At 53.6% G+C, this 15,329-nt stretch overlaps 5 protein-coding genes and 1 pseudogene across 6 annotated transcripts, besides 1 other annotated feature; 3 read left to right on the top strand and 3 right to left on the bottom strand.

Moving 5' to 3' along the window:
• Positions 1 to 2,373: 2,373 nt before the first annotated feature.
• On the bottom strand, positions 2,374 to 3,501 carry NCS57_01206200 (PKS-ER domain-containing protein; the record flags this gene model as incomplete). Its single annotated transcript, XM_053061744.1, has 1 exon — positions 2,374 to 3,501. One exon carries the CDS (start codon positions 3,499 to 3,501, stop codon positions 2,374 to 2,376), a length of 1,128 nt encoding a protein of 375 aa, XP_052908272.1.
• A 464-nt stretch (positions 3,502 to 3,965) lies between these two features.
• On the top strand, positions 3,966 to 4,861 carry NCS57_01206100 (RNase-PH domain-containing protein; the record flags this gene model as incomplete). Its single annotated transcript, XM_053061743.1, has 2 exons — positions 3,966 to 4,297; positions 4,348 to 4,861. Exons 1-2 carry the CDS (start codon positions 4,005 to 4,007, stop codon positions 4,859 to 4,861), a joined length of 807 nt encoding a protein of 268 aa, XP_052908271.1. The 5' UTR covers positions 3,966 to 4,004.
• Positions 4,862 to 5,036: 175 nt separating this feature from the next.
• NCS57_01206000 (Thioredoxin domain-containing protein) lies at positions 5,037 to 6,669 on the bottom strand (the record flags this gene model as incomplete). Its single annotated transcript, XM_053061742.1, has 2 exons — positions 5,037 to 6,467; positions 6,514 to 6,669. The coding sequence occupies 2 exons, from the start codon at positions 6,667 to 6,669 to the stop codon at positions 5,037 to 5,039; spliced, it is 1,587 nt and encodes a 528-aa protein (XP_052908270.1).
• Positions 6,670 to 7,153: 484 nt separating this feature from the next.
• NCS57_01205900 (uncharacterized protein) lies at positions 7,154 to 8,478 on the top strand (the record flags this gene model as incomplete). Its single annotated transcript, XM_053061741.1, has 3 exons — positions 7,154 to 7,256; positions 7,310 to 7,538; positions 7,590 to 8,478. 3 exons carry the CDS (start codon positions 7,154 to 7,156, stop codon positions 8,476 to 8,478), a joined length of 1,221 nt encoding a protein of 406 aa, XP_052908269.1.
• A 239-nt stretch (positions 8,479 to 8,717) lies between these two features.
• Positions 8,718 to 9,668, bottom strand: NCS57_01205800 (uncharacterized protein; the record flags this gene model as incomplete). Its single annotated transcript, XM_053061740.1, has 1 exon — positions 8,718 to 9,668. One exon carries the CDS (start codon positions 9,666 to 9,668, stop codon positions 8,718 to 8,720), a length of 951 nt encoding a protein of 316 aa, XP_052908268.1.
• Positions 9,669 to 10,484: 816 nt separating this feature from the next.
• NCS57_01205700 lies at positions 10,485 to 12,226 on the top strand (annotated as a pseudogene). Its single transcript has 2 exons — positions 10,485 to 11,567; positions 11,615 to 12,226.
• Positions 10,485 to 12,226: a sequence feature.
• Positions 12,227 to 15,329: the final 3,103 nt, after the last annotated feature.

Here is a 15,329-nt window from a genome sequence, read left to right as displayed (position 1 = left end):
GGGTGATAGGATGCGGGGGATCACGTGTTGGAGACGGGGAAGTGAGCGAAGCATGAGATGAGATGAAAATGTTGAGGCAGGTGAGGCTGATGATGTCAGGGTAAAAGCGGAGAAAGGCAGTGGGTCTTGGTGTTTCAGCCACTTTGAAGAGCAAACAATTATTCCAACAATGCAATCACTTTATTCATACTCGGTACACCAATAACTACACCTTTGGAACTTCAAACCCTCCCGTCCTCCTAAACACCTGATTCGGATCATAGTCAGCAACCATGTCCCTCGCAAACTGCTGCCCCGGCAACCTCAACCTCTCGTAAAAGTCCTGATAAGTCCCCGCGCTGTTCATGAGCAGCGGCACGTACATGCCCTTGATGTCACCGTCCGAGACCATGTCCTGCGTGATATCCCACGTCGCGTCCGTAACATTCTTGATTAGGTCGTTTATCCGCTTCTGCATCTCGTCATATCGCGCTATGGGCTTCAGGTCCTCGACCTTGTGTCCGAAGAAGCTGAAGCTCGCTTCTATTATTATGCGGTCGTGGTGCTTGGTCTCCATGTCGAGCATGTCGTGACCTCTATCGTGCGCTGCCCTCGCGGCTTGGTGTGTCAAGGGCGTGTAGCTGATTTCGGAGATCATGCCGGGGAGGATTTGGACCATGTCGACGACGCGGCGCCAGTGGTTGTAGATGCCCACGAGGAGCTCATCACGGTATGCGTTCGGTGGGTTGGGGATCGTCTCTGTTCCGATGACGGTGATGCGGTCTTTTGTTACGAACCTGTCGTTTTCTTTGATGAGATCCGAGTAGCTTCGGTCTCTGCAGGTGTTTCTGTACGGGTCGAGGAATAGGAAGGCTTGAAATAGTGTCGCCGCCTTGATCGTCCAGTCCATCTGCCTCCCATCGTAGAACGCATGTAGCACCCAAATATCCAACTTGTCCTCGTATATCCGCCTCGCCTTGAGCATGATGGATGCCTTTGGATCGCTGTTATACTGGGTAAACTCGCGTACCGCCGTTAGAATACGTCGGTCGACGTACTCGTCTCTGTGGAATAGCATAACGCCGCCCCAGACTATCCCCTGCTTGAAGCCCTGCATGTGGAACGAAGTAACAATGCCGTATCTGTTTCCACCGCCGCGTATGGCACGGTAGAGGTCTGCGTGGTTGACATGGTTGGCAATAGCCATGGATCCGTTGGCGAGAACGACTTGCATCTCGAGGATTGACGAGGCTCCCCAGCCGTATTGTTGCGTGTAAAAAGAGAGGCCGCCACCTGTGAGGTACCCCCCAACGCCGATTTGTCCAAACCTCGGTGTAGGCAACATCCATCCTGTTCCTTCGAGTCTAGGGATGACGTCGTTCCATATCGCTCCGGGTCCAAGATCAATCTGTCCACTCTCGGTGTCGAGGATGACATGGTTCATCTTTCGCAGCGAAATAAGCGGCCCGTTATCTACGCTTGAGAAAAGGTCGTTTTGGTTAGATCCTCCTGCTTTTATGGCGAAATTTTGATCGCTCTGACTCAGGATCGTCATGATACCGCGGACCTGATCGGGGTTATAAGGGTACAGGACACAAGAGGGCGTCCTTGACCTGGCGGCGGTCGAATGGTAGCTCAAGCGTTCCTCTTGGTATTCCTTGTCCATAGGCAAGGCGATTTCTATCGTCGTGGTGTTTTTGATGGAACCGCAGACATCTTTGTTGTAATCTGGTAGCATGCGTTGTGGTATCCTGCGGGCGTGGGCGACGGCGACGAACAGGGTCGCCAACAGGGGGAGACGCATCGTGGGGATTGTGTGTGATCATGTTAGATTGTTGTTTTCCCCTCTTGTTGTTGTGTCCTTTTGATCTTTATCAACGGTTCTATATTAGCTTTCGGCGTTATATGTTGAAATGTTGAACAAACTTTGAGATCTCGTACGTGTGTAGGGTAGGAGGTGAGGCGTTCACGAGGTGAAGAATGATCAGGTTGATGAACATGGGGAATGAACAGAACTATAGAGAGAAAGCTTTTGTTAATAAAAATCTCCTTTTAAATATCAATGCGAGATATTGGTAGTCACGATACCTTCAGCTTCTCGGACGAAGCTGCAAGGTCCGTAGGTAGATTATGACCATGTGAAGTTACCGAGACACAGTTCCAGTTGCAATCTCTTTAAAGTGATGGCATCAAGGTTTCGCTTGAAGATCCTCATCGGCCATTGGATAATTGGCATTTCGTCTCTTGGAAGGGCCTTCAGAAAACAGCTTGCGTGAAATGAGCGATGTCTTGTTCATGCTACTTCTCTTCGACCTGGTATCTACACAACGCCCCTCAACACAACTACAATTACTTCACCCAACTCCAGTCACACCCAAACCACTTTACAACCATCTACTCCATAACCAGCACGTTCCTGAATCGAGGCTTTCCAGCAATCAGACTATCAACCGCGTCTTGCACCTTCTCAAACGGATACCTCTCAATCATGCACTTGACACCGTGTATCATGGCGAACCGGATAGCCTGCTCGCTGTCGATGGCGTGACCGCTCGGCCAGCCAGTCACACTCGCTCCCTTGGTGACAAGAGCTGCGCTGTCAATCTCGACAGGTCCAACAGGTGCAAGGCTCAGTAGCTTTCCCTCGGGCGCGAGAGCTGCGACAAGAGGAGTGATGGCCTTGGGGTTGGGTGCCGTCTGGACAATGATGGAGGCTCCACCGAGCTTGTTCAATTCAGCTGCCACATCCGACTTCTTTGTGTTGATATAATGGCTGGCTCCGAGCTCCTTTGCAAATTGCGCCTTGTCGTCGCCCGAGGAGAGCACGGCGACTTCGTAGCCCATCTTGTTGGCGTACTGAACTGCGAGATGGCCGAGACCTCCGAGACCCTGCACAGCAACCAGGGCGCCCTGCTCAACGTGGAGCTTGCGTATTCCGTTGAAGACGGTCACGCCGGCGCACAGTAGGGGAGCTGCATCGGCGGGATCAATCTCCTTGGGGACGCGCACGACGGCTTCGGCGCGGAGAAGAACGTACTCGGCGAAGCCTCCGTCGCGGCTTACACCGTTGACAGCCTTGTTGTTGCACATCTGGAACTGAGCCTTCTGGCACTGCCGACAGGTCTGATCATGTCCACCGTGCCAAGGACCACCAACACGATCTCCATCCTGGAAACCCGTCACGCCCTCGCCGATCTGGACGACATTGCCAACAATCTCGTGGCCGGGGACTCGGGGGAAGACATCGCCCATGTGGCCGGTTGCGACGCCTACATCGGAGAAGCAGACGCCGCAGGCGAGGACCTTGACGAGGATCTCACCACGGGAAGGTTGCTTGAGAGGGACGTCGCGGAGGGTGAATGGGGAGTTTGCCTTTTCGAGGATACAGGCCTTGTAGGTCTTGGGGAGGGAAGACATGATGAAGATTTGATCAATTGGGTTGAAACTTGTTTGTTCAATTGATGGAGGAAGCTTGATGTCAATAGTGAATGATAGACAACCTTTCCATCGGGGACAACCCATATCTTTTATATCAACCAGACGCAACCAGAATCATATCACAACATACCATCCCCACCAACCAGACACAGAATAACAATCAAGCTGTCTGAAACTTTCGGGTTCAATCACCGCAAACTCCGTGCCCCTCACTCCCCCAGATGCGGAATTATGGCCTTCTAATCGTCACCGACGAGCGGCTGAAAAGTGACATCACAATGTCGATAAGTCCGATCGGTCGGCTGCTCCCGCTAGCGTTTTTTCGCGTTCGGAGATCAGAGCTTGGGTGCCAAGGGCCGGGAGGAGGCATCGGATTTGTCGAGGGGGAGATGTTCCAAAGCCGTAGAGTTGATCCGGTGGTTTATCCGAGATGTAAGATCACAAGCCACGGCCAGCCACTAATGCCACAGCACTAGCCACAGTATCAGCCACACGGGCATCTTCCAAAGAAATTTCCCCCACCATAAACTTCAGCCTTTCGTTTGGCGATCACTCAAAAGCTCCTTTTGCGCAGACAACGAAAAACAATGCCTCTCGACACGTCAACATATTCATTAGCCCTCCTGCGCGTAGACGGCCGCCGCTGGAACGAGCTCCGCCGTCTCAATGCCCAGATCCGCACCCAGGATGCCGCAGATGGATCATCATACCTCGAGATGGGCCACACAAAAGTCATGTGCGTCGTGACAGGTCCGTCGGAGCAGGGGCAGCAGCAGCGACGTGTGCAGACGGCGCAGAGGGATGTCGCGGCTATTAATGTGAATGTGGTTATTGCTGGGTTTTCGAGCGTGGATCGCAAGAAGAGGGGGCGCAACGACAAGTGAGTTAGAGATGTGATGTTTTAAAGGTGGATGTGCTAACTCATTGTAGGCGCACTCAAGAGATTGAAGTCACAATTGCGAATGCATTCGCCTCGAATCTGCACACGCATCTGTTCCCTCACTCTTCAATCACAATCTCCCTCCACGTCCTCTCCCAAGACGGCTCTCTCCTCGCCGCCCTCCTCAACGCGACGACCCTCGCCCTCATCGACGCCGGTATCCCCATGACGGACTACATCGCCGCCTGCACAGCTGGCTCAACCTCTACATACGCCGCGGGCGACGACTCGGCGGATCCTCTGCTGGACCTTAACAATCAAGAGGAGCAGGAACTGCCGTTCCTTACTGTCGCGACATTGGGAGGGAGTGACCGCGTGGCTGCGCTCGTCTGCGAGAGTCGCGTGCAGGTCAGTCGCCTAGAGGGAATGTTGGTAGTAGGCGTGGACGGATGCAAACAAGTGAAGCAGTTCCTGGATCAGGTGGTGAAGGACAAGGGCGCCGAGATGGTCAGGGAGGGAGCAGCCGAGAGGAGCGACGCCATGGACGTCATGTTGGATGAATAGATTTTGATACCTGGGTGGCATACGAAGGTTTTTATTTGGTTCAGGCAAATATCCATGGATATATCGGAGTTTTTGTGTTGTTTTGATAGGTATGGTACAGGTTTGTCTCCGCCTTTCAGTAAAAAATCATAGTGTCACAAAGCTAATGCCTACATTCTCAAGATACCCGACCCCTTTACAGCTCCTCGTGCACAATCTTTTGCTCCTTGGGCTCTGCCTCAGTCTTGACTTCAGGAGAAGCTTCGGGTTCAGCCTCAGCCTCAGGCTTCTTGGTCTCTGGCTCAGTCTCAGCTTCAACCTCAGGCTCGGCCTCGGGCTTAGCCTCAGTTTCGGCTTCCTTCTCGGCCTCAGCCTTGGTCTCCTCCTCAGTTTCGACCTCGGCCTCCTTGACAGTCTGAGCCTCCTCAGGGGCCTCGGTCTCAACTTCGGGCTCAGGGTCGGTAGCCTGGGTGGCCTCCTCCTGGGCGCCTTCGGCCTTGGGCTCGGCGTTGAAGTCCTCGGGGAGCTTCTTCTTGGCGCCCTCGCCCATGCGAATGGCATCAACCCAGTTCTCGACACTGTGGAGGCTAAAGTCGCCCTGGTACTGACGCCACCAGTTGCGGCGTGTGTTGATGGCGATCAGGTTGACCTCGTCGCTAAGGCCAAGAGCCTTGGGCAGAGTTGAAGCAGCCTCGCTATCGCTGGGAATCGAGATGAAGGGAAAAGTGTGTCGTCCGCCGTGGACATACTTGGTGTTGAGGTGAGACAGGGAGTCGACAGCCTTCTCACCAGCCTCGCCGGGAGTAAAGACAAGGATGCAGGTGTGGGACTTGGGTGCGAGGCACTCCTTGGTGAGCTTCTCAAGCGAAGTGATGGTATCGATGGGAACGATGGAGGGGATGGCAGACTCGGCGGCATCAGAAGCAGACTCGGGCTCAGCGGTAGGCTCTTCCTTGACAGTCTCGGTTGACTTGCTCTTCTTGCTCTTGGCTCCGTTGCTCTTGGCCCTGGGAGCCTTGCCATTGTCAGGAGCAGGGTCAGGGTTAGGCTGAGCAGCCTGGGAGAGGAACTTGACCATGTCCTTCTTGACGAGCTCCCCGTCGTAGAGGACAGGCTCTTTGCCCTCACCTGGGATGAGGACAAGAGTCGGGAAATCCTTAATGCCAAACTTCTTGACCGCAGCCTTCTCCTTATCACGGATCTGGGCCACAGAAATGACATCGAGGAAGTCAATGGCGATACTTCGGATGAGAGCACTGGTGGTTCCCTTCTTGGTGAACAGGATAGCCTTGGGCTTATCACCACCCAGGAAAGAGTCCAGATCCTTGTCGCTCACTCGGGCGACATGGTTGTTGATCTTGCTCGAGACAGCCTCACTGATGGCGCCAGCAGTTCGCTGACCCTGGTAGTCCTCAACAACAGGCTTGCCGTACTTCTTACCAGGACGGACAATCTTGAGGGTAGGGAAACCCTGGACGCCCATGGAGCCGCAGAAAGGCTTGTTGGCGTCATCATCGCAGTCAATAGCCGCGACCTTGGCGAGACCCTCAAGGTTCTTGGCGGCCTTTTCGTAGGCGGGCTTGAGGTTCTGACAGTGGCCGCACCAAGGGGCGTAGAACTCGACGATCTGATTTGTCAGCGACAAGTATGAGCATTTGTGAATAGAAACATACTGAAGTGTAGTTGGACTTTGCAATGAGCTTATCATAAGTCTTCGCGTTCAACTGCAAAACGGGCGAGTTCTTGGTGTAGATGGCAGCGTCAGCCGCGGGCAGAGCCGCCAGCGCTGCCGTCAACGTCACCAGCAGAGAAGAGGTGGGGTTATGCATGACGAATGTTGAATCAGGCGACGAGATGCAATAAAGGGAGAAACTTGGATCAAAAGGTCAAATAGAGGAGAAGAATCTCTTTGTGCTCTAAGGTCAAGGCCGAGGCCAGGTCAGCATCTGTTGTTTGTCGCCGAATGCAAAGTGGCATCTTCGGAATGTCCAAAGAAAGAAAAAGCCACCTGGTGCCACAGTGCAATGTGAAGCTGGGGGTATGTAGGTCTCTGATTGGTTGAATGATAGCTCGAGCCACCTGTGGCGTGAGCTGCCAAACCTGGGGAAGTATGTGGCGCAGCACCAGCCACCGTTACGTCAAGTTAGGCAGGCAGCCAAGAGAGGAGGAGGTGGTGGGGTGAAGTTGGACTTGACATTGCTTTGCTTGCGCCATCGCGATTCTTACGGTGAAATCTCCCAGGACGAGGGTATTTACTACTTGTCTACTTCATTCTATACTGTTTCGAACGTCTAGGGGATCGATATCGACATCATGGCGCAACCTCTTCCGGCCGCGCTGAAGATCCCCGAGGTCAGTCGCTTTATCAACCGCGCAAATCAGCTGAGGAACCACAAGCCCGCCATCTCATACTGGTGTAGGCACCACTGTAACGGATGAAGTTAAGAGATGGCTAACATGAGATTCCAGGTGAATACCATGCCGTCAATCAGATCGTGGGAAAGGGGCTACACAATACAGACGACGAGACCTTTGAGTTCACAAAGACCCTCATCGAACGTCTAGAGTCAACAAAAACAGAACGCGCCGACGACGATGCCATTGTCGACAATGTCGCAGGCCAGGCATACGTCGAGCAGTTTGCCAACGAGACATTTGACCGCGCCGATCGAACCCTTCGAGCCAACAAAGTAACGAGGTAAGCGCATCATCATACCTCTTGACCCTCATCGCCTCTGACCCGCCACAGACAGACTGCTGATACATTCGACGCCGCCGCCACCTTCTTCGATCTCACTCGCGAGTGGGGCGAGCCCGATCCCGAGGTCCTGCAAAAGATAAAGTTCGCCAAATGGAACGCCGCGCGCATCTTCAAGGCCGTCCGTGAGGGCAAGGATCCGAACGAGTCGAACCCGAAGGCCCCCGAGCCTGAGGAGGCGCCGGCGCTGGACCCGTCCGACCCTGATGTGCAGCAGCTCACGGGACCGCATCCGGCGTCGGTGGAGGACGCGCCGGACGCGGGGGAGCCGCCCAGCGTTCCCACCTTCACGGATGCGCCACCAGAGATTCCTGACCCGGGATACTTCCCTCCTCAGCCGCACCCTGATGCGAGGGCGCCGGAGCCCTTCGTTCCCTCTCCATTGAGCCAGAGTCCGACGCCCGGCCTCACGGAGGTTCCCCCGCCACCACCTCCGGCGGCGCCAGCGGCCATCTCCCCCGTGCCTGAGATTCCTCCACCTCACCCAGCGACGCAGATCCCTCCCCAGCCATCGCCTCAGATTCCCACCAAGCTTCCCTCCCAGTTCGCGCCCCCTCCTCCACAGCCTTCGTCTGGCTCGTCTGCACCTCCCTCCTGGTCCACGACCCCGAGCGTGCCCCATCCGGCCGTTTCGAACCCTCCGCCAGCGATCCCTCAGGCGCCCGCTCCTCAGGCGTACGTGCCGGCTCCGGCTCCTGTTCCCGCGCCGGTGCCTGCCCCTGCGCCGGCGCAAAGCATGGGCGGCTTTACGGCGGATCATAGGGATATCAACCAGGCGCAGAAGCATGCCAAGTGGGCGATATCAGCCTTGAACTTTGAGGATGTTCCAACGGCGGTAAAGGAGCTGCGAAATGCGCTTGCTCTGCTTGGAGCGCAATAAGTAGTTTGACGTAGTGAGGTTAGTATTGGTTATGATGAGACTTGCATCTAGAACGAGGCGGACGATACCACACGTTGGGATGGGACAGGCCATGCATAGGAAGTTTCAGAGTCGAACATTGTAGAACAGAGGTGGACGAATCCAAGTGCTATCTGATTGCATAAACCCAATATCAAAAGACCCCTTGTACTCGTTACTATCGTGAAATCATTGGAACGAATGCAAACACTCGGTAAAAGTTAGGCCAGAGCCATCAACCCGTGTGACTCGTAGCCGGGATGTGGAAGGCCTTCCGGGTACACTACTGCTGTGGCCGGGATATCTTGGTCGTCCTCCATCTTGTCGGTCCATCCTCTCTCAGGACCCCATTCAATGGCACAGCCAAACTGTGTAACAGCCTCCATGAGGCCTTGCATCATGGCACCAGACTGCTTAACGCTGGTCCAGCCATCGAATTCAACTGTATCAACAGAGGGCAGCTCCTCCAAGACATCAGTCAGGAGGTTCACACTGAACCCCTCGTAGAATCCATCCGAGCGGCGGAATCCCCTAATTGCGCTGTCGCTCGGGTCGATCTCGACAAACACCTTGAGCCGCTGCACGTCGACGCAATCTGAGAGCCCGAGCGCCGGGTTGACGACCCACCCCTTGGGCGGCGCATTCCACCCAGGGCCGAGGCGCAATTCGAGAGATGTGATGCACTGACGCTGTTGCGGCTTCAGCCTTGCTAGGAGAGGTTTCTTGCTCTTGAAGTAGCGGCCGGGAAAGGTAGGGAATAGGCGAAAGGTACGTGTGCTGTAAAAGGCAAAGGTTGCCTCATCATGGACCTGTCTGCATACTCTCATGAGACCAAGTTTCTTGTGCACTTGCTTGTAGTTGTGCGGTCCGAGGTCGAGGACTGTGTCGACGTCATTGAAGAAGTAGGTGTATATCTGGATGCGGACTTCGGCGGGTAATGATAGGAAGTGGAATGGTGTACGAGGAACGCGACGCTTCGGCCTTAGGGGGATGAGAGGAGTATCGAGGGTGAGGTCGGCGATGGAGAGCTTGTTCACGTCATCTTCGGTGACAGGCTTAGTAGATGTCGGGTTCGCGGATGCGGTTTGCGCCCGGCTGGAAGACGAAGGCATAACAATGCGCAACGTGCCCACCGGGCGAGAAACAGAACTCTTGCTCGTTCGTCGAGCCATGTTGTGAGGTGGTAGAGTCGTGACGCGGTTCAACTGCAGAGTCTGGTAGGCGAGGCGAGGTGGCGAGGAGAATTCGGTCTATAAAAAGGGTGAAGAGGCTTGTATCAAATCCTTGCGCAATGACAACGGTCGCAAATTAAGATGATATGGTCTCAGCAGGTCGCCAGGGTCGTTGCGGTCGGTCTCGAGGAACGAGGCTTATCATAGAGGGTGGTGCCATGGCGTAGTAGCATTCGACGACAAGGAGACCACCCTCTAGAAGGCAGCGGACGCGGCCACGGCCACCATGGTGTCTTGTCTCTCGGGTAGTCGGGATAATCAGCGGGAATTGGGGTCGTGGCGAATTAGAGAGAAAATTGGTCAAGACCAGCAAAGTCAATTATGTCGACTATTGTTGTCGTCCACTCAGAACATGGACGGATCGTGAGGCACAGTGAGGGGAAGGAGATGAGGGTTCGGGTTGCAAATTGGAAAGGCCATGCCGCCGTTCGATGTCGCCTTCAACGTCGGAAGATGAGCGCCATGAACCTGGGGAGGTGAGCAGGGGCCTTCACTGGATGACATGAGCATCATGGAGGGGACAGCGGGGAATCGGAATCTGCTTCATGATGGGGGCGTGACCAGGGCCTCACGTGAAGGTCTCACCAATCAAGGCATGACGCCATCGGTCAATCTAAAAGTCCGTGACCTCGGCTAATCCACGGCGGCTCTCTCCAAGGCCAAAGCCCCACTCCACGCCCGCCGTCCGATTTTTTTTCCACAGCCGACGGGCGCGGTGCGTGCGACGGCGGAGCAATCAGACCAACTTCGTCAAGCTACGCCATTGAAGTCGAGTCCGCTTCGCCATCGACTCCCGCGCCAGCAGCCACCCCAATTCTTGTGGTATTATCCGGGACTCCCTCTTCAATCTTCGTCATGCTGTCCAGAGTGGCCCAGGCTTCGCGCTTGGGCTTGACCGCAGCTCGTCTGTCGAGGCCCGCCGCATCGCCTGCTCTCCGAGTCCGTCCCGCAGCAGCTCCCGTCCTTGTGTCGCCGTGGCTTCGAGCCTACTCCAAGGACAAGGGCCCTTCAAGCCAATCGCCTCCCAATGAGACAAACAAGAAGCCCGCACAACCCCAAAACGACGCCGATGCCGCAGCGAACGAGAATGCCGCCAAGTCTTCCGAGCAGAACGTCGACAAGGCCGGAGAGCAGTCGCCCGAGGCCCCGAAGGAGGGCGAGCAAATACCCTTCCACAAGCTCCCCGACTTGACCCAGGGTATCCCTTCGACGTTGGAGTATGAGATGGAGGGCGACAAGAAGAAGCCATCGCAGGCTCTGCAGGAACTTGAGGAAGAAAGCTCGGGTGGCCGTGGTGGACGTGAGCGAGCGGAATATGTCTCAACCTCGGATCGCAACCGCAAGTGGTGGACAAGATTCATGCTCGTTGCGACTGCCGCTGGTGGTACCCTTGCCGTGCTATACATGGGCCGCAACTGGGAGGACACTATCGAGGCTGATCGTCATTCCGATATTCCCAATGGTCCTGGTCTCGGTCTCTGGTGGAAGCGTGCCAAGGCCCGAATGACCGAGTCTGTCACCTACTACCAGGAACCCTCATTCGAGAAGCTGCTCCCCGACCCTGATCCTTCCTTTGAGCGCCCCTACACCCTGTGTCTGAGCTTGGATAACCTCCTTGTGCACAGCGAGTGGACTCGCGAGCACGGCTGGAGAATCGCCAAGCGACCTGGCATGGACTATTTCATCCGATACCTCAGCCAGTACTACGAGCTGGTTCTCTTCACTACTGTTCCCTTCGCCACTGGTGAGCCTCTTCTCAGGAAACTGGATCCCTTCCGCTTCATTCTTTGGCCTCTGTACAGGGAGGCCACCAAGTTTGAGGATGGCGAGGTTGTCAAGGTATGTTTAACCTCTTCAAATAGCTTGCACTTATGCTGACTTTTCAGGACCTGTCCTACCTTAACCGTGACCTCTCCAAGGTCATCATTATCGACACCAACGCCAAGCACGTCCGCAACCAGCCCGAAAACGCCATTGTCCTACAGCCCTGGAAGGGTGAGCCCGGTGACAAGGAGCTCGTTGGTCTGATTCCCTTCCTCGAATACATCCACACCATGCAGTACTCGGATGTCCGCAAGGTCATCAAGTCCTTTGAGGGCAAGCACATCCCTACTGAGTTTGCCCGTCGTGAGGCCATCGCCCGTAAGGAGTTCAACGCCAAGCAGCTCGCTGCCAAGCACAAGCACAGCTCTGGTGTTGGCGCCCTGGGAAGTTTGCTCGGCTTGAACCCCAGCAACATGAGCATGATGGTGAACCCCGAGGGCGAGCCAAACCCCACCGAGGCTTTCGCCCAGGGCAAGATGTTGCAGGACATTGCCCGTGAGCGTGGCCAGAGGAACTATGAGGAGCTCGAGAAGCAGATCCGGGAGAATGGTGAGAAGTGGCTCAAGGAGGAGGCCGAGATGATGGAGAAGGCCCAGAAGGAGGCCATGAACAGCATGATGGGCTCCTTCTCTGGCATCTTTGGCAACAACCAACCCCCCGAGAAGAAGGCCTAAGAAGCCCCAAAGAGGTGCCAGCACATCTCCACTAATTAATGTCTTGTAATCTTTTTGTGTTACGGCGAATTTACGGAGGGGATGAAGTCTGCTAGTCACGTCATCTTCAGACTGAGAAGGGAGAGAGAAGTCGCCTTATAGAAAAACAGCATTTTGGGACGGGAAGGCATTACGGGACATTCGGTCAGGGATGGGAGTCTTGACTTGTAAAAGATGGTTGAGAGATGATGTGTATATTACGTGTACCGAGATGTTGTATAACAAACAAAATGAACCAGTGTCTTGCTTCGAACTGGCCTTCGTCTGGCGATGTGAGCTTTGAGTTGCGATGTCGTCATGCATTTATCTGGTGGGATACCGGAATTTGGACCTCATTCTCACTGCCTCGTTACTGTTGGGTTGCTTGCACCCGCAAAACTGCTCCGAGCCTACGACTGTCCCTGCCCTTTTTTATAATGAGAACAGAGATCTAACACTGATCTGATATTCCATGCTCAAGTGTCACCAACATCGAGCAGATCTTGCCCTGTACAATAAGGCTACCCCGGACCAAGGAGTTGGGATGAGTCGGCTGGAGAAACGCAGGGCATAGAGGACGCTACTAGCTTATCTCAATCCTTTAAATGGATATGACGTTGGAAAGGTGTCTGACCTCTTTCTAACTTGACTTCACCGCGATCGGGGTCCCGGGCTGTCTGTTTTATTACGCTCATAGCAGGAACAGCGTCCGTCATTGATCTTCAGGTATTTATGTGTGGAAGTGACTCGGCATGCAAGCCATTTGGACGCATGGCTTTAAAAGGAGCTCATGGACTTTTCGGCCAGCTTGTAAGGAACATTTCCGTAAAAGCCCTCTCGAAGCCGACCGGAGCCCGTCCCACCGAGGCCCGATGATCCGCGCCGTAGAGACCCACACGGCCCCACACTTCGGCCGGAAGATGGCGTTTTGGGAACTTTGGGCGCGGAGACCAGGAAGTGGAAGCCAAAATGAAGCCAAGCGATACAATTGAGGCATTTATGAGTGACAGGCCAAAAGAATGACGGGGTATTTTGCTCAAGACCCCACATGATGAGTTTAGAGCGGGAAAAAGACAGCAACACCCGCAAAAAGACCCGTGATGTGAGGATAAAGAGAGATCACAACAACCACACCGGGAGCAGAAAGTGATAATATCAAGAGGTAAAAAGAGCAAAAAATACTATGTTACACATTTTATGATGAGTCTTATGATACGAGTATAGATAGGGATTTGCCCAAACAGGCAAATCGGCGAAACACAGCAAAAGTCAACGAACGACACCACAAGACAGCAACAATGGCATCAGCACTTAAGAATAGCATGAGAATTATTCAAAAAGACAAAAAGAACAGCGACAACGGCAGGATTCGAACCTACGCGTGCGAACACAATGCCTAGATATGCAGGATAGCAGGGCATCGCCTTAACCACTCGGCCACGTTGTCTTGTGGTGGGTTGATGCGGGACCGCGCAAAGACGGCTGATCATGGGTCTGGGTGCAGGAGAAGAGGAGAAGACTTCTTAGAAGAGACGAAGAATCGTGTAGACACTTGTGCCATACAATTTCAATGTTGCCTTAGCAGATAGTGGCTCCTCTTGACTGTTAGACAGTCTCCTAAGTAACCAAGACGGACACTTGGTTGGACCACTAGGGAGCCAATCAATTTATAACTTCTGCAAAATGGGGAATCAAGCATTTTATTTGCTTTGCCCTTTCTGCGTGATCAAGGTGTTGTTCATATGAAGGAAACTAATTATATCGGAGTGCTAGTATTTGTCAACCACTCTGCATAATATACTTACCTCACAACTGGCTTGTTTCTTTGCAGCACGCAACTTGCGGCAGAATAAAGAACTAATAAGACCATAGCTGGACTGAAAATGGCCGGATAAAAACATCGGCGAATTGTTTTTACTAAGATTCGACTGTGTCCTGTCTGATCGGCGCGAAGCTGCTCTTGAACTTGGAGCTGCCGGCAAGCATCTAGGATTCTAGAAAACTTTAGATAATCATAACGAGTACTAGGAAACACTAAGAGGCAGGTTCCTCACAGCCAGGTCCCATTATTTGTCGATGAGATGGACTCACCACCGTCACCATCTCAACCTCAACACCAACCATTTCATCACCATGATCATGTTGGCAAGAACAGCAAAAAACAAAGCGACAACGGCAGGATTCGAACCTACGCGTGCGAACACAATGCCTATACGATCAAAGATAGCAGGGCATCGCCTTAACCACTCGGCCACGTTGTCTTGTGGTAGGTTGATGGGGGACCACGCAAAGACGGGTCATAACGGGCCCGGTGTAGGGGAGTAAGAGGATTAGAGAAGAAAGATCATCAAGTGAGAGATGCTGGTATGCCCATGTGTTAGCAATGCTTGAACAGAGGTGACTCCTCTTGACTCTCGGACGGCGCCAATATCACCAAGACGAACACTGAGCGGGATCATCAGGGAACCAATCAATTTACAAATTTTGCAAGATGCAGCCCGAATAAGACTACTTGAGAAATTTCATTATCTATATCGCCGTAATCAAGTGCATGTTAGCTAGACCTTGCTTGATCCGATACTTTGATCTGATAAGGTCTAAATTAAGACAAGGAGCTGAGGGTAATGGAAACATACCGGCTTGAGTGCCCAGTCGCACGCAAGCGTATAGATCTTGTTCCTTCTCAACCAACAGGTGACAAAAGGACATTGAGTTACCTATTTGACGCTGAATATCGACCGACCAATGCAGCTCTTGTACCTCGTACCAAGGGTCTGTGACCAATGGAAACGGTGAGTCTGGATTTGACTACCAACAAAGGTTCATTGTGGGTCATGCCGTGTTGAGATGGCAAATGGTTAATGTATATTTATATGCGCCTTTTGTTGGTCCCGAACCCTCACAGTTCTGGAGAAGACGCTGCGCAAATTCGGCACTCGGCACGCCAAGTCGTTCATCCATGATCTCTCTCCCGGTAACGAACCTGGAGAGGGCACATTGACCTGCGGCAACTCTCAAACTATTAACTGTATCAGGAAAGTTGTATTTCCAGCCAGCATCATAACCGGGGTTAATCATGCTTGTG

Source organism: Fusarium keratoplasticum, chromosome 10 (genome assembly GCF_025433545.1).
Source record: "Fusarium keratoplasticum isolate Fu6.1 chromosome 10, whole genome shotgun sequence".
NCBI lineage: Eukaryota > Fungi > Ascomycota > Sordariomycetes > Hypocreales > Nectriaceae > Fusarium > Fusarium keratoplasticum.
Note: the sequence above shows the minus strand (reverse complement) of the source record. Positions and strands in the feature narration are given on the sequence as shown.